Source organism: Ahaetulla prasina, chromosome 4, assembly GCF_028640845.1.
Source record: "Ahaetulla prasina isolate Xishuangbanna chromosome 4, ASM2864084v1, whole genome shotgun sequence".
Classification (NCBI taxonomy): domain Eukaryota; kingdom Metazoa; phylum Chordata; class Lepidosauria; order Squamata; family Colubridae; genus Ahaetulla; species Ahaetulla prasina.
Genome location: NC_080542.1, coordinates 25,382,425 through 25,404,688, shown reverse-complemented (window position 1 = coordinate 25,404,688; position 22,264 = coordinate 25,382,425). Strand labels below are relative to the sequence as shown.

The 22,264-nt window shown below is 39.8% G+C and overlaps 1 protein-coding gene across 2 annotated transcripts in view; it reads left to right on the top strand.

Annotated features, from left to right (window-relative positions):
* The window catches only part of BRSK1 (BR serine/threonine kinase 1), a 63,866-nt gene continuing 41,602 nt past the window's right edge, over window positions 1–22,264 (top strand). For both annotated transcript variants that reach the window (XM_058183227.1, XM_058183228.1), the window contains exons 1-2: window positions 1–405; window positions 20,391–20,485. In XM_058183227.1, the coding sequence (XP_058039210.1) occupies window positions 288–405; window positions 20,391–20,485 (213 nt within the window). In that variant the 5' untranslated portion in view covers window positions 1–287. The remainder of the gene's footprint in view (window positions 406–20,390; window positions 20,486–22,264) is intronic.

Genomic DNA, 22,264 nt, shown 5'->3' with positions numbered 1-22,264 from the left:
GGACCAGCCTGGGAGAAGAACCTCGCCAGGAACATCCTTCATCCACAGCATCGTTTGGACCAGCTGAATGATGCTGGTACCCGGGCTGTAGCATTCTTCCTCCTTCTCTACCCTCCCTTTCCTGATGCTGAGAGCATCCCCCTCCTGCTAAACCCATCAGGATGCCGGCCTCGGTATTGTCCCTATAGGGGGGCACTGGGGGGGCCTTGCCTCGCCTTGCTGTACCCCTTCTCATCCCACCACCCCCTGTTTCTGATTGTTGCTCAGAAGGGCAACAGACAAAAGCCATGTCCGGTGGCAAAGAAGCAGGTGGGGTCCACCCTTACCAGTCGCAACAGAGCCAGCAACATGCTCAGTATGTGGGGCCCTATCGGCTGGAGAAGACTCTGGGGAAAGGGCAGACCGGTGAGTCTCTGGCAGATTTGGAAGTGGGGTCTGGAAAGAGAGCACCAGTTCCATGGGGTGGGCATGGTATGAGTAGCTCAGCAGCTGAGAAAATTGCCTTCATTTTGGCCTCGGATGTGTCTAAAGGCAGAGGATAATGAAGGAACATCTGGGGTGTTTTGACCAAACGATCCAGGTTAATTTGGCCCGCTGGGAGGAATAAAACATGTTGAGGTGCTAGGTGAGTGGAACTGTTGATCCTATGGCAGGCTAAAGGTAGGATTGAGAGGGTGGGGAAATGTAGGTCTCCTCTGGAAAGTCATTTGGGGTTTGTGGGGTGAAGGTGTTAAGAGAAGGTTGCAATCCTACTTTCCTGGAGGTTTTTTTTGGGGGGGAAGGGAAGTAAATGGGTGCCCTGCTTAGGGCAAACAGCTTTTTGGTAGGTAGGTAGGCATGGGGTGCGGTTTGGGGGATATCATTAGAGATGTTGGAGTTGCTGGTGGGGGGAGGGATCTCAGAAGAGAGATAATGTTAATCTTATCTGTGCTGGAGTATAGTTAGAGGAGAGGATCAAATGTTTCCCCTGTTCAAGTGTGTTTGGCATGCTTGTAACCTGCAAGAAATAACATTGTAATAGTAAAAATGCATAGGTTTTTAAAAGGCCACAACTATATTACTACTTGGCTAGAAGTGTCGTTAGATTCCTCGAAGACACAGTGTGTACATGGTCGCAGAGAGATGTATGTTCTGTGTCTTTGTAAGGTGTGTGTATGTGTGTGTGTGTGTGTGTGTGTGTGTGTGTGTGACAACCACTTAAACAGAGAGGGGAAGGTAAGCTATGGATTTCATGGTTGGGTCACTTTTAAGCCTGCTTTCCAGGCTGCTTTGCCAGGCAATTGGGGCCTGAAGGAGAAGGTGTCAGAGGTGCAGCTGATGCTTAAAAAAAAAAAAAAACTGCTGCAATGACCAGGCTTGGTTGGGGAAGAAGAAGAAAACCCCAAAACAGGGAGGGAGAGCCCAGCACAAAGATCTAGGCTAGAAAAATAATGGATGGGGACCTGGACATCCTGATCTGTTTGCTCTCTGACTCTGTCCTGTGGGGACTCTGGATCTGAGGGCTGAAACTAAGGATGGTAAAGACTGTTGTGGGAAGGCCTATACATTTCTCTCCTCCACCTCCTCTTCTCCTGCTGCAGCACTCTGTATGAATGGAACAGGGATTTTTTTAAAAAAAATCTCTGCAGGGATGCTGATTCGACTGTGCGGGTTTATACGATGGGCTTGGTTACGAGAGCGACTGCTTAAATAAATGCCTGAGAATGGATTTTATGGAAATCTGTCTTCTATAGCTTCTTGCCTTCTTTCTTGGTCAGGCACTGGAGGGAAGGCTGGAGGTGGGGGGGGGGGATCTATCCATCTCTCTGCAATGATGCAGGAAAACTCAGACCACAGGCCTCTCTCCCGGGTCCTTTAATTTCTGTGTGTCTTTGGGTAGAATGAGCTTTGAGGCTTCAAAATGGGGGGTGGAGAGGAAGTGTATTTCTGCAGTGGCAAAAAAGAAAGAACGAAAGAACGAAAGAACGAAAGAAAGAGAGAGAGAGAGAGAGAAAGAAAGAAAGAAAGAAAGAAAGAAAGAAAGAAAGAAAGAAAGAAAGAAAGAAGACATCCTGTCTTTAGAAAGGGCCAGGATACATTTGCATATTTGCCAGCGTATATGTGTGTGTATGCATGTTTGGGAGTTGTTATCCCCCTCCCTGCCGAATTGTTATAATAAAGATCTGGAGCAAGTGGATAAAAGAAACAGAAGAGGCAGCAGGGAATAAGGAAGGGTCAGTTTTGCTGAATAATCATTTTTTGACTGTAGCAGCAGACAGTTTATATAGAGATGATCCAAGAACATCCCTATGAATGGGCAGATGGATGGATGTTGTTCTTGGCCTAGAGGTGGGGAGCAGGGGGTGGGTGGGGGGCAGGGGTAGAGACCAAATTGTTTCTAATATACCAGAAACTGGGAAGCAATTGGGGAATGTAGTCGGGCAAATGGATGCCTCATCCGGAGAACAGAGAACTTAGATTCGTTTTATTCTGATGATATTGGCATGGATTCCCATCCATTTACTTCCTTGTCTTAAGGAGTTGAATGTTCGGTAGGGAAGGAGATGGATAGGCAATAAGTGAAGCTCACAAACAAGAGACATGCCCAAGGTCATCAAGGAAGTATTGGCAGCAGAGATGCAAATAAACAGTGGTAGATTCTGTGTCTCCGTGGTGACCCTGTTTAGTTTTGTTTTTCATTCCCTAGCCAAGCTAAGCTGAAATGGTCCAGCTGGACCTGGGGTGCATGATGAATGGCCTGTCTGCCTGTGCAATGAAGAATCATTCAGATATGGAGAAAACCGTTTTGCAAACTTTGCAAAAGAATCTGTGTATGATATGAGTGGTAAGCATGGCTGTGCTGAAAAAGTTGTTCTAAAATTATGGAAATATTCCGATAGTAATCAGAAACCTCACTTTTTTTACTTTTTTTTCTTTTCTTTTTTTTTTTGCAATTAGAATCCCTTAAGTAGGTTTGTTGCATGTTGTTTGGGCTGCAGCTGGTAGCTTGCTGATTTTGGATTTAGGAAATCTATCAGTTATGAAATCGCAGTAGGTGAGATTCTATGGAAGTCAGTCATACCTCAGTCCTATTGAAATCAGTGGGCACCCACATTATTAGTTACTTTTTATTAACACTTTTTAGTACTTAAGAGAAGGTATAGTCCAGGTTGCTAGCCTTTGTCATACCCGTCAGCATTCCTTAGCAATGATAAGGATTATAAAGTTTGGGCCCATACTTGCTGATCTATCACAAGTGCAACAAATCTTAAATTAAACTTATCCTGAGCATGCTTATGTTGTTCTGTGTAAACTAGGATCTTTAATTAAAACATTATTTTACAAGCCAATATATTGCCACATCCAGAAGCGTGGACTGACAACACACACTTGGGGATGCCGACAACATACAAAATGTTGTCAGTTCAGAACTAAAGCATGAATGAGAATACTGCAACAAAACAAGCGGATGTGTATCGGGAAAATCTGGTGGTCTTAGGGATATTTGCTAGATGTGGTTTTGAAATTCTTTGTTCCTCACTCCAACCCAGAAGCAAAACTTCTTTCTTGCTCTGAATTGCTTCCCAGCTATGGTTATTTCCCATGGATATTTTAAGCTATGTATGTATGTATGTTGATGTGCTTCGGAAAGAAATAATAATGACGAACTTAGGTCCCTCTTATTTATACGTTTAGGTTGGAGAGACACTAATAAAGCTAAAAATGAGATCTAAGTCTTCATGTTAAGCAATTTTTTATTTTTTTTTGCCTAAAAATAGAACATGGAGACCACCCTCAAACTTCTGTTTAAATTTGATAAGGTTACTTAAAGATATTTAAATGGGAATCTATCATATGGGAAAACGGCCAAATTAACTCACTGATTTTTTCTGAGATATATTCTGTACCTAGTAAGCTAAGTATCTATGGAGATTCTCAATCATCCAGGTCATGGTTTGCCCCAAAGGTGCTTTTCAAAAGGCAACTGGACATATTTCACTTTTCATCCAAGAAGCTTCTTCAGTTCTATTAGAACTGAAGAAGCTTCTTGGATGAGAAGCGAAACCTTTTCAAGAAAAAACTAAATGTTCAGTTGCCTTTTAAAAAGCAGGTTTGGGACATACAACTAAATAGTTTTAGTCTCTTAATTCTTATTATTTATTTATTTAAAATATTTATGTGATCACACATAAAATATTTATCTGATCACTCCAGATCCCAGGAGGACTCATGACCATTATATAAAATAATATCGAACAAAGAATAAAATCAAATAAACAAAAACCTTTCAATAAAATTAGTCTTAACTTTTCCCCCATCAGTGTTTGTGGGAAATATATTGTTTGACTCACCATAAAAAGATCTGATTTGTTCTATTGAAATATTTATTTGTAATATCTCATATTTCCTATAGGAGCTGAAAGTGGCACACATGGTCCTCCTTTACCTCTTTATTTTTACCTTCCCCACAACACTGTCAATATATTTTAGACTAGGATGATACCTGGCTTGAGTCAGCGGTGAACTTCAGCCTGAGTGGGGAGTTGACTTCTAAGTCCTATGAATCCTGTTCCACCATTTTTTATTTACATCCTGCCTTTCAGTGATAAGACCTTCAAGGTGGCATTTATAAGGTCATCCTTTATTCTTTTCCTCACAGCAACAACTGTATAAAGTAGATTGTGCTAAGAAAAAGTGAGCACTGTAGTTCCCAATTGCCCGCTGAGTTCACTAGGTGGATGGAGGATTTCAGACTGAACCTCCATGCTCCCAATCTAATCCTCTTATACTAGTTGAAAGGCTGGTTTTCTGTGTAACCAGCCTTGCAAGTAATCTCACCAATATTATGTCACGAAATAGATCAAGTCATGGAGGACTGCTGTTTCTATCTGCTAGGAATAGTCATTTTTTTTTCATTCTATCCCCTTCTGGCAAATTGCAATCCTTTTTTCTCACTCTTCCCTCTGATCGCCTCTTGGAGAGGATGCCAGAATTTGGGTACTTTGAGTCGATTGAGTGTACGTTATCCTTCAGGTTTCAACTTCAAACTCCAACCAAACTCTCACAAAGCAGAACAGATGTGCTTCAGGGGTGGCATTGACTTACCTATGCTACCAGTTCACAAATGTGAGCGTGCATACACGTGTGACACCTGTGCATGCACAGGACCTTCTGCACATGTGCAGAGTGTCAAAAACGGACATGATGATGTCCAAGCTGGTGGGCAGAGCCTCCTGTAGCAGCCACTACCGGTTCGCCCAAACTGGATAGAACCAGCTGAATGCTACCACTGATGTGCTTATTTTACACGTATGCAAGAGTGTAAATTCTATAGGCTGGAATGGTGTGGATTTGGGCAATGACATTTCACATACTGTTACTGTCAAAGGAAACTATGAAAAGTATAGTGGACAATAGGTTTGTGGGTGGGTGGGAGGGGGGCTTGAACATTTCCAGCCAAACATAGCTCATTAGCGATAAAGGAGAATATTTGTAGCTCAGGGTTGAAATGAAGGATCCTTGGTGGCTCTCTGAGCTTGATTGTTTTCTTGCAGACGTTTCATTACCCAAACTAGTTAGAAAACAACCAAGCTCTGAGAGCACCCAGGACCCCTCATAGCTCAATTATATAATGAAGTTCAATTCCCATCACCCCGGGGAGATACTCCAATACACCCAGCTGCAAGAATGGGGCAAGCTAAAATTATAAAGATGTCCTCAAGTTAAACTTTGGTGACTTCATGAACACTACCTTGTTATGGGACAGGTTTATCACTGATTCTTTTGTTACGGTTGTTTTTACTTCCAAATGTAGTTTATATTCCTGATAATCCCTGTAATTTCCTGTCCAAGTACTAACTAAATCCAAGCCTGCTTAACTCCAGGGGCTTCTACAGGGATAGGATCTTTATTAGCCCAATGGAAGTTGTATAAAAAGAAGTTGTATAAAATCCCTACAAATGTTTCATCTTCGTGCTTCAGTTCATGTGTAGCTGATTTTGGGGGCCACTATATTACTAAATTATAGGCTAGATGGAGTGATGGAAAGCCTACAGATACCTAAATTGGGTTTAGAGTGTGCTAAGGACTCTGTGCTGAGAAGACAAATCGAGAAAATGGTGGTATATTTTGTTTTCCAAGGGATCAATTCCATCTTTGAAGTGAAAGACATTTGATAAAATCAGTGAAAGTTAATTCTCACATGGTCAAAAGTAAACTACAGTATCTAACCCTATATCCCACTGTTTCGAAAACAAAGAACAGATGGAAACTATATATTCCACCCCAAGAGAATTGAGAACAGCACAATATAGTTGACTATTATAAATAAAAGTCATTTATTAGAATGCATATTATGGCTTCTTATCTTTTGATAAACTTTCTTATCAGATGTCAGTAAACTTTCTCAGGTTCCCTAGAAACCTCTGGACAAAGCCAACCCATAATGGTTAACAAGAATCCAAACAATAACAAGAACAGGAAGTAAAACTAACTGATGTTATCAAGCATTGGAAAAAAACCTATCTATATAAATGCATAGGCATGAATGCTAAGGTATCATATAGAAGCCCCTTTATTTCTTACACAGTAAGACAAGAAAGGGCAAATTTAAAATATGCATTTGCTTTTCATTTTCATTTTCATTTTCATTTGGTTTGGTTTGATTTGGTTTGAGAAATTCTGAGAAAATTTCCTGACAAATACAAATGTACATATAATTTAGTAGAGCCAAATTAATGTTGTAGATGTTCTCCAACAAGACACTGATCCTCTCCCCACTTCTCCCATAAGATACACAGGTAGTCCTCGACTTACAACAATTGAGCCCAAAAATTATGTTGTTAAATGAGACATCTCTTAAGTTTTGTCCCATTTTATGACCTTTCTTGCCTCAGCTGTTAAGTGAATTACTGCAGTTGATAATTTAGTAACCCTGTTGTTAAGTGAATCTGACTTCCCCATTGACTTTGCTTGTCAGAAAGTCGCAAAAAGGGATCACAAGACCTTGGGACACTGCAATGGTCAGTTGCATGATCGTGGGGGAGTGTCGTGTCCCACTCCTCCGCTGACGGCTGGGTCCGGGAAATCCGAATCAGGCGTGCCTCTGCAGCTCTGTCCAAAGTCCTAGCAAAGTCCTCAGAGCAGGCAGGAGACCAGTAAGTGACTTCAGCAAGATAAGTTTGACTTTTTGCCTGACTCAGAGACTGCCAGAAAGTAGCTCCTTTATATAGGCCATGGGGTGTGGCACCATGACTCAGCACTCATTAAGGCCTGCCTCCCTTCCTCTGTAGCCTCCGCCTCTCCAATCTTCTGATGCGAGGTCACACCAATCAGCTGTTCTTGGGAGTAAACCTCCTCAGGCTCACCTGCTGTGGAGGAGGGAGGGTCTAGCTGCTCCGTTTGCCTGGGCATGGAGTCAGGGCTGGGGCAGGGAGATTCTCCTTCTGCAGTTTGTGTGGGCATGGAGCCAGGACTGGGACCGGGAGGCATACATTCCTCAGTGTGCGGGAGCAGGTAAGAAGGCCCCGGCTGCTCTGAGGGCGGGCAAGACACAACAGGGAGCTACAAAAGTTTTAAGTGTGAAAAATGGTCATAAGTCACTTTTTTCAGTGCCATTGTAACTTTGAACAGTCACTAAATGAGCTGTTGTAAGTTGAGGACTACCTGTAAACTATTTTTTTTTTTAAATGTGTTACCATCTTCAATGAAATTGCTTTGGAAGTAGCATACATTTCCATGATAAGCATTTTCCAAACTTAAGTTCCCAGAAACATTGTAGTTCATTAATTCCAATGCTGAAAACTTATCTTTTCACATGGCAAACTGATTTAAGAATATAACCATGAGGGAGAAGAACCCATTGCTTCAGACAAATCCCAATGTAGCATGTGCTGTTTCAGAGAAGAATGCCTGGCATAACCGATGAATAGATTTCTAAGGTTAAAAAAAGGTAAAGGTGTCCCTGCAGATTTTTACTCCACTAGTTATTGCTCATTTCCATTTCAAGGAAATTCCGTTTTGAGGCAGTGCTGGCCGAAGAGGTTTCCGCAGTCGTGACTAGCAGGATGTCATGGAACATTGTTACCACTGTTACCAAAGTGGTACCTATTTATCTACTTGTATTTGCATGCTTTCGAACTGCTAGGTTGACAGGCGCTAGGGCAAGGACAGGAATTCACCCTGTTGCATGGTACTCGGGTCTCAAACCTGGGCTGCCCCCTTTCTAGCCAGTGTCTTAATCACTGAGCCATCCTGCCACCTCTAGATTCCTAAAGACACTTTCAATACCATCTCCCGAACTGCCCCTCCTCCTGTCAAACACTCGCACGAATAAATTTGGCAGGGGTGTCAATGTTGAGAGCATTAGAGGAGGAAGGGGTATTAGGTATGTTTGCCATCTTGAGTTATTTGTAAAAACAAAGTGGGATATAAATAAATAAAACTGCAGCAATAAAATCATAGCAATTAGAGAAATCCTTTGGAACTCCCTTAGTGCTTGTTGACTGAGCTTGATGCATGCAAACATGGTTGCTGCTAATGCTGCACTGTTGGGAGAGCAGGGGTCTACTGCAGCTCTTAGGGAACCAGGATTGCTCCTGGTAGTTTGGGGATGGTGACGGCAGCAGTCCCTACGCAAGTACAGGTAAAAAAAAATCAGATATATTTTAATCTATTAATAATATATTGAAAGATAAATAGATTTTTCTAGGGTCTTTGAATCAAACAGTTAATACCTCTTTGAATTAACACAGTCCTGTAACAAGCAATAAAAGAAAAAGCAATACAGAACCATGCATCAGAATTTGCAAAAGGATCCTTAGCAAGAAAGATAAAGGAGTTACAAAGATGAGCTTGTTTAAATTGATTAAATATTGAAAACTACTTTAATGGGATCTTGACCCCTTTCCTCTCTTTTCAGGTTTCATTAATAATATAGGTAGCCCTCATTATTTTTGGGGGCTCTGCTACAGCCTAACAACCACAGAACATGAAACCATAGATCATGAGACTTTGAAAAAACACGCTTCAGGCAGGGAAATTCCACCATTTTTTACAAATGCAGAAAAATACACAAAAAACTCATCCAACCACATCCTCTGTCTAAATACTACTCTGGCAAAAATCATTGCTGCATGAAACACTTTACCATAGGTGATGAGAAGTGATTTGCATATATTTGTTTAATTTTATTTAACAATATTTTTAGCTGTCCCAGTCCAAAGTCTGATTAGCGTATCTTTTCTTTTATGTACACTGAGAGCATATGCACCAAGACAAATTCCTTGTGTGTCCAATCACACTTGGCCAATAAAATTCTATTCTATTCTATTCTCAATATTTTTAGCTGTCCCAGTCCAAAGTCAACTGCAAATATGCTAGGCCACTGAAGACTGCATGTCCTAATAAAAAGATAAATATTTAATCCAGCCTCATCTTCCAACCTTATGGATAAGTTAGCACCCTAACTACCCCATATGCCAATGGCTGGGAGATCTAGGAATTGTAATCCAAAATTTATTTGGAAGCCAGTTGGAGGGGAGGCTGTTTTAATGTGTTTAACTTTGAAGATAGCACATAAAGAATATTTAGCAAATAATAATAATTATCCTCTGTCCTGATATTTGACACTAAGACCAGTGCCTACAAAGGAAATAGGATCATTGTCAAGCATTAAAAATTAAGCCCTCCCTTTATTTAAGCTCAAATTACATATAGGGTTTTTGTTTTTGGCATGGAAGTGGATTGACACTGCTTTATTCAAGGATTTTTAAAATTCTTCCTATTATGGTTCACAGGCTTGGAGTTCCCAGTGGATCTTATTCTGCTTAATGTCTTGGGATCATCCATTTTTGGGCTAACACTGTCCACCTGCAGTACACACTGAGGAGCAAACTTTTTTTTAAGTACTCATAAGTTACTTTTAGTGTAACCATATGTTTTTCTTTTCTGACTGTTCTGCAATGGTTCCTCACATCCTTCACCTTCCATATTGCAATGTTTCCAACCATGGGCTAGGGATGGGATGGGGAGGGGGAAGGGCAGACACTAATATCTTGGCAAATTGCAAAGCATGGCTGCTGAATTTCATGTGACAACGGTGCGCAAACGTAAGACCACACTTGGAATATTGCATCCAATTTTGGTTGCCATAATATAAAAAGATGTTGAGACTCTAGAAAGAATGCAGAGAAGAGCAACAGAGATGATTAGGGGACTGGAGGCGAAAACATAAGATGAATGGTTGCGAGAATTGGGTTTGTCTTGTTTAATGAAAAGAAGAACTATGGGTGATATGACAACAGTATTCCAATATCTGAGGGGCTGCCACAAAGAAGAGAGTCAGCCTGTTCTTCAAAGCCCCTGAAGTCAGGACAAGAAGCAATGATTGAAAACTAATCAAGGAGAGAACCAACCTAGAACCAAGGAGAGATTTCCTAACAATTAGAACAATTAATGAGTGGAACAGCTTGCCTCCAGAAATTGTTGGTACTCCAACACTGGAAGTTTTTAAGAAAAGATTAGACAACCATTTGTCTGAAATGGTATAGTGTTTCCTGCTTGAGCAGGGGGTTGGACTAGAAGACCTCAAAGGTCCCTTCCAAATCTGTTATTCTGTTATTCCATTACTCTGCCTCTAGATCAATATTTCTCAAAATTGGTGGATGGGGGGGGGTATTATTGTTTTTACTGTTTGTATATTGGGTTTTTCTTTTAGTAAGAAAATGTATATGGCACCCATTCACTGAGAATGAATGGGTGCCATATATATTCTCTTAATTAAAATACATATTAAATAAATAAACTTGCTCTGCTAGCTGGAAAATTCTGGGAGTTGATGTTCACACACCTTAAAGTTGCTAAGGTTGAGAAACATTGCTCTAAATTAAGTGCAGTTGCCCTTCCTTTAGCCTTCCTGTGATTTATCTGGGGTTTTTTTTAGACAGCACCATCACAGTCTGAGACCCAATCTGACTAATTTGATAGCACTGGTATGATATATAGATGTGATACATTAAGAATAATAAAATCATAGAACCGGAAGAGGCTATTTAGGATATTGTGTGCAATCCCCCGCTCAGCACAGAAACACAAATGAAAACGTCCTTTATGATTGGGTGTCTTCCTTTCTCATATACCAGTTACGTTAGACAATTGTCTGTCTGTCTAACCATTTATTTATTTATTTAAATTTATTTGTCGCCTATCTCACCGTGGGGATATGTATTAAGAGACTGAAAAGAAAACAGTGAATGTGGAAATCTACCCTTCCCATTTCTTTATATCCCAGTGATGTGAACTTGAATATCAAGGCCAAAGGAGGGCTATAATTTAGCTAATATTGAAAAAAGTTGTTTTTATGGGCTTACTATAAAATTCTGTGTCCTTCAACTGATTCAGTTTTACCACCAGTACAACTTATGGAATGTTTTCTAGTTGCCTTTTGGCAAGCTGTATTAATTTATTTTTAAGATGAGATTGTCTTTTTTGTCATTATGTTGGTAAACAAAGCCATGAAGAGGAATATATCTACAGAGCTTCAGAAGTCAGTGTATGAAGCTCTGTTAGGTATTAAATGACATCTTCAGCTCAAATTAAGATGGGGTCCCCAACTCCTGGTCTGTCGACTGGCAGCGGGCTGTAGCATGCCAGAAACCAGGCTGCACAAACAAGTGAAGGCCCATCCACAGGATGCAGGCAGCACGTGAAACTATGTCTCCTCTGGTCCGCCTCCTCTCTCCACAGAATCAGTCCCTGGTGCCCAAAAGGTTAGGGTCCTCTGAATTAAGACTTCCACTTGTCCTTTTCCCAGTAAGTGAGTATGTATTGGGGCATAATTATCTTGCAGCCTTTAGCAGATAATTTATTTTTGTCTGTAGTGATATCAAAACCACAGTTAGCGGTCTAGCAAGAAAAAAAGTTTGATGGCCCTGTGAGTAGCTGGCAAACCTTTTTTAACTGTTGAAGGAAAAAAAGAAACTCGACAATCTCAACAGAAGTAAAACATATTTAAAAATGGAATGCGCAGGTGTAAATGCTATCATCTCAAGACACTACATGTAATGGCAAGAAAGGAAACCTGGTTGGACAATCAAGGTATTTTCAATTTCCCTTTTAGATAGGCTTCAACATCAGTAATGGCCAGGGATTAGGGAAATTAAAATTAGACATATATGGGGAATAACATGGTTGGGAATTATTTATACAGATCTGTGAAAATACTCAGTTTTGCCAAGCAATAACCAACCTAGTGCTATTTAAGTATTGTGGACTATAGGGTCCACTAGTGGAGCCAAAAGATCTACAAAATGTATACAGTATCAGCTTGCCTTCGGTAAATTTGCCAAGTTGGAGTTATCTCAGTTGTTTATCTGTCAAAAAGATTTGAAGAGACTAAGTGATTTTCTTAGGACCTTGTGTTCCCTGCTTCTACTCCCTAACATTCCCTCCTTCTTCAATTTGGGAGGAGAGAATCTGTAAAGAAGACAGGTGCGGACAAGCAAGTGTCCTACATTTGCTTTGGACCAACTCCCATCAGCTGCATCTACCAAGATGAAGGATCAAGGATTAGGGAAATTTTAGTTCAAATGTCTAGAGTCTGCTGGAATGTCTAATTCTGCTACAGGGATTTACACTGACTCAATTCCAGAAGGATCTGGGTCCCTGCCAACATATACTCGTAGAGGATGTATCCAAGGCTGTGTAATGCCAGGGAGTGAATGCGTAGTTTGCAAATCAGGACTTGATGCACAAAACAACCTGGAAGTGAACATCTGTGGTGACCCACGAAAAATGCAATGTGAGCACTTACTATAGATGCCAGTGTGTTGAGCGACAAACTAGATCTATGGGCTGATTCTGCACAAAAAGGAGCAACAGAGAGAGAAGTGAGAAATACTCCCTCTCCAGCCTAACCCCAAGGCACTCCCACAGTGCCAATATTCACACTGAACCATAAATCAGCCAACCATATTTTAGTTTAGCATGCTGTGTGAATGCAGCCTATGTAAATGGTGCAAGCATATGTTCATACTACAAATGGCTGTATCACAAACATCTAGTTTAACCACAAGATCTCTAACAGAGATCCAGAAAGGAGCAGGGCCAATAAACAGGAAATGTCTGGTCTGGCTTAACTAATATTTCTCTCTCTCGCATTTGTAGAATGCAAAAATGTATGTGGACATGATTGTGTTCGATGGGCTCAGTTACTTTCAAAGTTGGGAACCCAATGAAATCCAATTTCCTTTGGGCTTCACAGCCCAAAAATCAAAGCCATGATTTTGCTTCTGCTAGAGTACTCTGTTGGCCTGTATTTTGGAACCTATAGATTCTATAGTGGACATGGTAGCTAAACACGGTAGCAAAAATAAGGATAGCTAGTTCAGGAAAAACTGTGAAAATATGACTGAGACAAAATACGGCAACATTGTTCAACATCAAGATCTGTTTTCTCTTGTTCCAGAATTCAGGACCGAACAATGGCTCTAAATTTCAGAAAAATAAATTCTAGTAAACCATTAGGAAAATGTTCCTAACACTAAATGTAGCGTCTGATAGAAGTATCAGTGATAAAGGTATTTTTGGATCCTCTTTCCTGGATGTATTTAAGAAGAGGCTACTATCCATCTATCAACAAGCCTTTAATTTGGGTCCCCACACTGAGCCAGGGGATGGATTACATGGCATAATTCAGCTAGTCCTGTGGCTCCTTGTGTGTTATTCCAGCTCAGGCAATGAAACTAGTTTGGTAGAGTGTAGCTCAGTTAAGCATTTTCATTGACTCACAATTGTAGAATCAAAAAATAAGAGCTGGAGATAATATAGTCCAATATTTCTCAGTCTTAGTAACTTCCTGAGGAGTGGCATTCAGTACCCAGAATTCCCTAGCCAGCATGGTTATTGCTGAGAATTCTGACAGTTGAAGTCAACATTTCTAGAATTTTCCATGGTTGGGGAACACTGATTCAGTCCAAGCCCTTACTATATGGAGGAATCTGTATCAACAGATGGTTGCCCAGCCTTTCAAATGCCCCCACCAAAGGGTATCATCACCTCCCAAGGCAATCTAATTCATTCTTGAACAGAACTTGTGGCTCTGGTGGCTCAGACTGGTAAGACAGTCTGTTATTAACAGCAGCTGCTTGCAATTATTGCAGGTTCAAGTCCCACCAGGCCCAAGGTTGACTCAGCCTTCCATCCTTTATAAGGTAGGTAAAATGAGGACCCAGATTGTTGGGGGCAATAAAGTTGACTTTGTATATAATATACAAATGGATGAAGACTATTGCTTAACACATTGTAAGCTGCCCTGAGTCTTCGGAGAAGGGCAGGATATAAATGCAAATTAAAAAAAAATTTTTTACCAGCAAGACATTTTTTCTGATGTCCACTTGAAATGTTCTTCTTTATAGCTTAGACTCAGCTGTCTTCTTTCTTGTCCTGTCTTATGGGATATCTCTAAGAATTTTGTCAGAATTTTTGTCTGGCTTCTACAGTAAGAATCCTTCAGATACTTGAAGGCAACACTCATTTCTTCCCACAATTATATAATCAAAATGAAACATTTCCAGTGTCTCCAACTATTCCTCATATGTTTTTTTCCTCTTATAGCTGCCTCCAGTTTGTCACTGTCCTTCCTAAAATGTGGTGCCCAGAGCTGCACACAATATTTTAGGTATGGTTAAACCAATACAAAATAAAAAGAAACAACAAGCTTTTCCTCCCAGCTGTGTTCATGTTGTATAACTGGGAACACAGCCTATACAAATTGTTGATTCCTGTCTCTCTTAGTATACTGGCTATACAACATGCAGCTAATGCCAAATTGTTACTAACTGCCAGCTATTGTATGTCATAGACCAGAGACATGAATTATCACTTTTTGTCCTCAGATGCCATGTTTTCTTCTGTAGGAAAAGAGAATATGGCCAAGAAGGATTCTATGATGACAGCATCGGGGTGGGTGTCACTTATCTTTGTTACCAGTTCGCTTGCATCCGCAGATTGTATTTGATGACATCCAGGTGAGTGGGTGGAGCTTCCCACACTACCGGTTCACCCAAACTGGGGCGAACCGGTAGCAGCTCACCACTGGACAGCATCATGCTTGATTAGATGCAGAGGACTTTCCCTTCTTTATTAGTTTAAAGTTTGAGATATACAAGTCAAATACTTTAAGTGGAAGGCTCTACAAATTCATTGTCATCCATTTAATTAAAAAAACCACAACCATAGGAGCGATTTTGGCTTTAAAATCTCCACTGAGCCTTGAAGTCCACTGGATTATTTTCTGGAAGCCGTGATTTCTCTCAGCCTAATCTACCTCACAGGATTGTTGTGAGGAAAAATGATGAGAAGAGAAGAACAGAATCATATATACCATCTTGATTTCCTAAGAGAAAGGGTGGAGAGAAATGGAATATCTCATTTATTAAAAAAAAAGAAAGAACTACTATGGATTTGCTCAAAATATTGTAAACTAATAGTTGGTGGATTTTTTTGCAGAGTTGATATCTAAATACTAAAGCACAGGAACGATAGTTGAGGATGTGTGGGTTGGATCCAATCCAATTTTACAATATGATTTTGATATTATATTTCGACGCGTGAGTATTTGTGGTCTGATCTATGCTAATTTCAGGAAACAACTGCCTTTACTTCATAGAATCCGTTTGATGTTTTTAGTCTTTAAGTGTTTACAGCATTGCAATCTTTGAAAAGAGAAGCAAGAGGCAGGAAATTTAAATCGATTCAAGATCCATTCATAACCTTTGAGAACGTAAGAAATCTGACAGCATTTCATCTCTCTTTTGTAAATGTTGAGGCATTTATCTCTAACTGCCATCATGCTGTGGCCAGCTTTAAATAAAAATAAGAATGGTAGAAATCCTCTTGATCATCAAAAGAAGTTTTTTTGCAATACAATTCAGAGGTAGAGATCATGCTTTTGAGTAGAATTGGGATTTTAAATTTCTGCTCTCGATCAATGTGGTCATGATATTCACATGGGTTTTTTTGCTACTCTGGTCCTGCAACATCATTTACGGTAATGTCTGAAGGATCTAAGGCTACTATCATGCTATATTTATTATTTATTTATTTGTTTGTTTGTTTATATTTCTATACCGCCCTTCTCCTGAAGGACTCAGGGCGGTTTACAGCCATATTAAAACAATTTTACAAACACTAAAATGATTTAAAATGAAATATTTAAATTTAGGCTGATTCCTTAAAACCCATTTAAAATTCCCAATTAAAACTATCAGGCCAGTATAGATATAGATAGAAATTTCTCTATCCGTGTCAGGTCAAAATTGCCTATACTGAAGATTCTTGTCAAACGCAGAGAAATACATACATAAAATAAGGGAGTGGTAAGGTTTTCCACTAGTTTTCTACTTCACCATTTTTTTTATGGTAAGGGAATAATAGTGGCTTATCGTCAATATTACATCAAGTTGATTAAATTAAACATTTGTGCCATTATATGTATGGTAATCTTTGTAATAACAGGTAGTCCTTGACTTATAACAGTTCATTTAGTGACCACTCAAAGTTACAACAGAACTGGAAAAAGTGACTTATGACCACTTTCACACTTATGATTGTTGCAGCATCCCCAAGATCAAGTGATCAAAATTCAGATACTTGGCAATTGATTCATATTTATGATTGCTATGTCCTGGGGTCATGTGATCACCTTTTGCCACCTTTTGACCATCAAAGCCAAGGGCGAAGCCAGATTCACTTAACAACCGTGTTACTAACTGAACAATTGCAGTGATTCACTGAACAACTGTGGCAAGAAAAGTCATAAAATGGGGCAAAAGTCACAAAAACTGTCCCACTTAGCAACAGAAATTTCAGACTCATTTGTGGTCATAAGTCGAGGATTACCTGTATTTCTGTAATTGTCACAGAGGGTGTCATGGAAATAAGTTGAAATACTTAGTATGTTTGTTTTTTGTGTTTATTCCTCACCAACTTTCCTTATTCTACAGATGTATGGTCTCCAGTTCTATGACTTTGGCTATTCCTAAAAACTCTGGGAGATGAAATCCATACATAAAGAGAAAACTTGCATTATTCTCCTTCATACTGTGATATTTGCATAAGTAAATTTCAACCATAGGAACTGAGTTCAGTCAAAGATGAAAGAGACATAGCTGAACTGGAGTTTAGAACCTGTTTTTTTCCACCTTCATAATTCTGTTGCAACTTTTTTTTTAAATGGCCAAGGTTTTTCACTTTTAATCACCTCTTTTATCTCTACTAGACATGTAAAGCACCAAGCTGCCAAATATAAGGGCAACAGCTTTATGCCATTATCATAACATGTAAACAACATACATTTTCTCCTTTTATAGAGCTCTTAAGAGCAAGTTGATAAACATAAAGACAGGTTTCTCTGTAAATGTCTTTCCATAGATTTAATCAGCATTCTTGCAGATTCAATACTTTGAGTCTCGCTGAGCCTTTCCTTATTTCTGAATTCAAGCTCTCCATTCATCCTTGAGTTGGCAGCAAACTATACTGATGTAGTTGTTCCCTCTGCCCCCTCTGTTCCCAGCCACTGGCAATTATCTGACTTCTCTCCAGAATACAGGTAGTCCTCGACTTACAACAATTCATTTAGTGACCATTCAAAATTACAGTGGCTCTGAAAAACTGACATTTTTCACACTTATGACCGTTGCAGCATCCTCATGATCACCTGATAAAAATCCAGACACTTGGCAACTGATTCATATTTATGATGGATGCAGTGTCTCAGGATAATGTGATCAGCCTTTGCGAACTTCTGACAAGCAAAGTCAATGGGGAAGCCAGATTCACTTAATGGCCGTCTGACTAATTTATCAACTGCAGTGATTCCCTGAACAACTGTTCCAAGGAAGGTCATAAAATGAGGCAAAAGTCACTTAACAATTGCCTCACTTAGCAATAGGAATTTTGGACTCAATTTTGGTCACAAGCCAAGGACTACCTTTATAGGATTATAAAACGTAACACAATATCATTCAAAATTGGCAACTTTAAAATGTTGTGGACTTCAACACCCAGAAATCCCCAATCAGCAAAAAACACTGGCCTAACAGATTTAGTAATATTCATCTTGGAAGAATGTTGGAATAAGTGGGAAGCAATTTTGCATCGTATCAACTAAGATATCTTATGTCTGAGCTGGGGATGAGATGAAGTCAGCATAATGGTGACAGAATAGAAGTTGTTACCAAGACAATCTTGTGCCAGGGTTAGATACAAACGGGAAGGAAGGGTTTTTTTAAACATGTAATGGTTATCCTTACCATGAGATTGCTCAAGACAGATAAAGTTCCAGTTCTAATTCTGCAACTTGTAGAGAAGTGGGGAATACGGAGAAAAAAGGCTAATGATGAAAACATACTATATTTCAATGGGAATTGGAAGGGTCCTATCTTTAAGTGTCCCTACACTCTGGATTAATTCCAGAGTATAAGCATTTTCCTTGCAAGCTAATAGTGTTGTGAAGGACTTCCTAATTTCCCAAGCAATACTACATGCCCCTTGGATGAGATAGCACTGAAGTATTTATACACATACTTGGAAATATACACAGCAACTTTTTCCCATGGAACATGCATAGATTTACTTTGTAAATATAGTATTATTGCTATTTATAACATCTTTCATAGATGCACAATTCACAAATATAATAGGAATAAAGAGATGATGAACCTTGGCTAAATATCTATGGAGTTTCTCAGTCATCCACATCATGGTTACCCCTAAGGTGCTTTTTCAGGAGGCAACTGGACTTCCTTGTTTTTTTGTTGAAAATGTTTTATTTCTCATCCAAGAAACTTCTTCAGCTCTGAGTGGATAGTGTGGAATGGAAGGATTTATATTCTTTGCAGACAGTTGGCCATTTGCATTCTTTTAAGAAGATGTTTTTAAGAAGATGTTGGATAACCGTTTGCCTGAAGTGGTGTAGGATTTTCTGCCTGGGCAGGGGGTTGGACTAGAAGACCTCCAAGGTCCCTTCCAACTCTGTTATTCTATTCTAGTTAAGGTCAGTAGTTAAGGTCACTTGGAGGCTTATCTTTGTTTGGAGGTTTATTACATTTGCACTACTCAAGTTACTCTGAAGACACAGACAAACCTCCAAGTGGCCCAAATGACTCTCTAAAAGAGTGCAAATGACCAGCTGACTGCAAGGAATATAAACCCTTCCATTCTCCACCATCCAGACAGAGCAGAAGCTTCTTGGATGAGAAGCAAAAACAAGAAAGTCCAGTTGCCTCCTGAAAAAACACCCTTGGGACTTGTCTAAATAGACATTTTGAGAAGAAATCCTTCCACCATTCTTGTATTTTCTGCATTATCCCTCTAACTTCTCAGCTAACTCTACTTCTGTTTCTTTCTCTTCCATACAGCAAAATTATTTCTCTGTCTCAAGTCACTCCGCCAAGCACTAAACTTTGAAGGGACCTTAAGTAAAATGCGGGATTTGGTTAGAATTATCAAATTTCAGAGCAATGACCCAAGAACACCAGGTGGCTATGCATGGTGACTCTTTCAATTTCTCACATGCTCTGAGACCATTCAGGGGATTTTTGGGGAAGTTGTAAGAATCAGTAAATGTAGATATCTGAGGATTATTTCAGTCATAGAAATCAATCCAATGTATACGAACTTGACAGAAAGAAAACGGAAGACTATAGATAGTCCTTGACCTACAATCACAATTGAGACCAAAATTTCTGTAGTTATTGAATGAATTTTGCCTCATTTCCCAACTTTTCTGGCCAAAGTGATTAAGTGAATCACTGCAATTGTTAAGTCAGTCACGCGGTTGTTAAGTGACTCTCGCTTCCCCATTGACTTTGTTTGTCAGAAGGTCGCAAAAGGGGATCAAGTGACCCCAGGACACTGCAAACATCATAAATATGAATCAGATGCCAAGCGTCCGAATTCTGATCACGTGACCAAAGGTATGCTGCAATGGTCATAAGTATTAGGAACGGTCATGTCACTTTTTTCAGAGCTGGGAAGAGCGTGGGCAACTACATCAGTGTAGTTTGCTGCCAACTCAAGGATGGATGGAGAGCGCTTGAACTCAGATATAAGGAAAGTCTCATAGAGATTCAATTGTGAATGGTCACTAAATGAACTGTTGTAAGTCAAGGACTACCTGTAATTAGTTGTTCCAGTTCATCAACAGTCTTCTCCTGCTCTATCCTTTCTCTGCCCATGCATCTTTTTATCTGCCTTGCAGTTCCTTATCCCTGAAGGCTACCAAGCATGTGCTAGTAAACAGGCACATGGAAGGAAGTGCCATTGCAGAGAATGGAATGAATTGATTTCGCAAAGCTTTGGTACATTGCATTACGGTAGAACTCCAGTTTCTACCTTTCTTGTTTCCATAGGTCTGGTGAAGCTGGGCGTACACTGCATCACAGGGCAGAAAGTTGCTATTAAGATAGTGAACCGTGAAAAGCTTTCTGAGTCTGTACTGATGAAGGTAAGCAAGTCATATTTCTTGAGGTTATAGCAGGGGGGCTGAGGGGTGGGTGAGGGAGATTGGAGGAGATGGAGAAGACCAAAAGAGCCAGGCACTGAATCCACAATCCACAGAGAAATAAATTTCATGCTATGCTTTCTACTCATCTCATCTCAACTCTGCCTCTCACCTTCCTTCCCGTGGGAAGGTCGAAGTCGGATAAAAGTGGAACCCTTAGCAGAGATATCTAATTGATTCATTGTCTGTATTAGTGCCCTGAAGGAAGTTGCCAGTCAATTTCTAGCCACTGGGAAATTTGCAAAATGAATGCAATCTCTCACCAAGTTGTCAAGGCAGCACAGAGTGGTGTTACTAGGTGGCTTCTCCACTAGGCACTTAGAGCAACTTCATAGCAACCCCTAGCTGTCATTGAAGTTATATTCATCCTGTCCTCATTATTGTAATCCCATCAATTTGGCGTAGCAATGGAGGGATGACTATAGAAAGCGATCTAAGTAACTGGTGGGATTTGGGAGTAAATGATGATATAAGCATGATGCAGATGCCATGGCTTTTAGGTGTTTGCATCCTACATTGTGACTCAAGCACACACTAACGTCATTTGCGCAATAACTCATGACACATATGTCCTTTTGGAATCTCAAGGCTTTGCTGTGTATACTTGTGGCAGCAAGTTGTTAGTGGAGAAGGAGCAATGGGATTTTGCTGCCTAGCAAAGCATAGGCAGATATTCTAAAAATCTATATGATCTCTGTGTGAGAATGGCACAACTCGGAACAGAATCAAGGTTAGGTAACACTCCCATTGGGGCTCTAACATCCTTATCTTGGCCTGTTTGTTCAGACCATCTCAGTCTGTATCACCAGAGCAAATCTTTTTCTCTGCCTTTGATTTGTTTTGCATGGTGGAATAATTTCATGTGACTGGTTCAGCTGAAGTATTTTTCTGTATAGTAGTACAGTTTTCCTCTTTCTGAAGTCTGTGCTAATGTGAAAAAAAACAAACACTGAAAAGACCCTCCAGATACCAGATAGCTTTAGTCATAAGATAAAGCAAATGGTAATTTGGTATTATTTTTAATTGGGGTGTTTGCCAGTTAATGTCCTGGCAAGTACTTTGAGGACAAGCTGACTAGCTGATAAAACTCAAATGGATGACAGAACTCCAAATCTGTCTGGAGGCCCCGAGCAAAGGCTAGATGCCCAATTTCTGTAGCATAGTGATAGACTCAAAGAAATGAATCTTTATTTTCACCTGTAGAGCATTTGCATGTCCTTCCAGCTTCACCTTAGTCATAAGTCACTTTTTTCAATTCAGAGATGGGTGGTTTAGAGATATGAAATATAAATAAATAAAAAGAAAACACTTGTAGCTCGGGTTTTAGATTTTGGCAGTGGTTTGCAATACAAGCTTGTTTCCATTTAGTTTCTGAACGTTTCGTTACCAGACTAGGTAATATCATCAGCAGGATTTTTTTGTCCTATTCCTCATTCCTCAAGAAAGTCCTGCTGCTGATGTTACCTAGTTTGATAATGAAACTAAATGGAAACAAACTTGGAGAGCAAACCACAGCCAAAATAAATAAAAAAATTCCAGGTGATTTTAGTGACTCATTAATATAGCTAATTGTTCCCTAAATATTCTCTTTGTGCAATTTAGTCTTCAACCAGTTTTTACAATTAAAAAAAAAGTACAGTACAAAAGAGAAGTAGTTTAGCACAATAATTTGTTATTGGGAAAGGGAAAAAATAGTAAGGCAACAAAGCAACATACAGTATC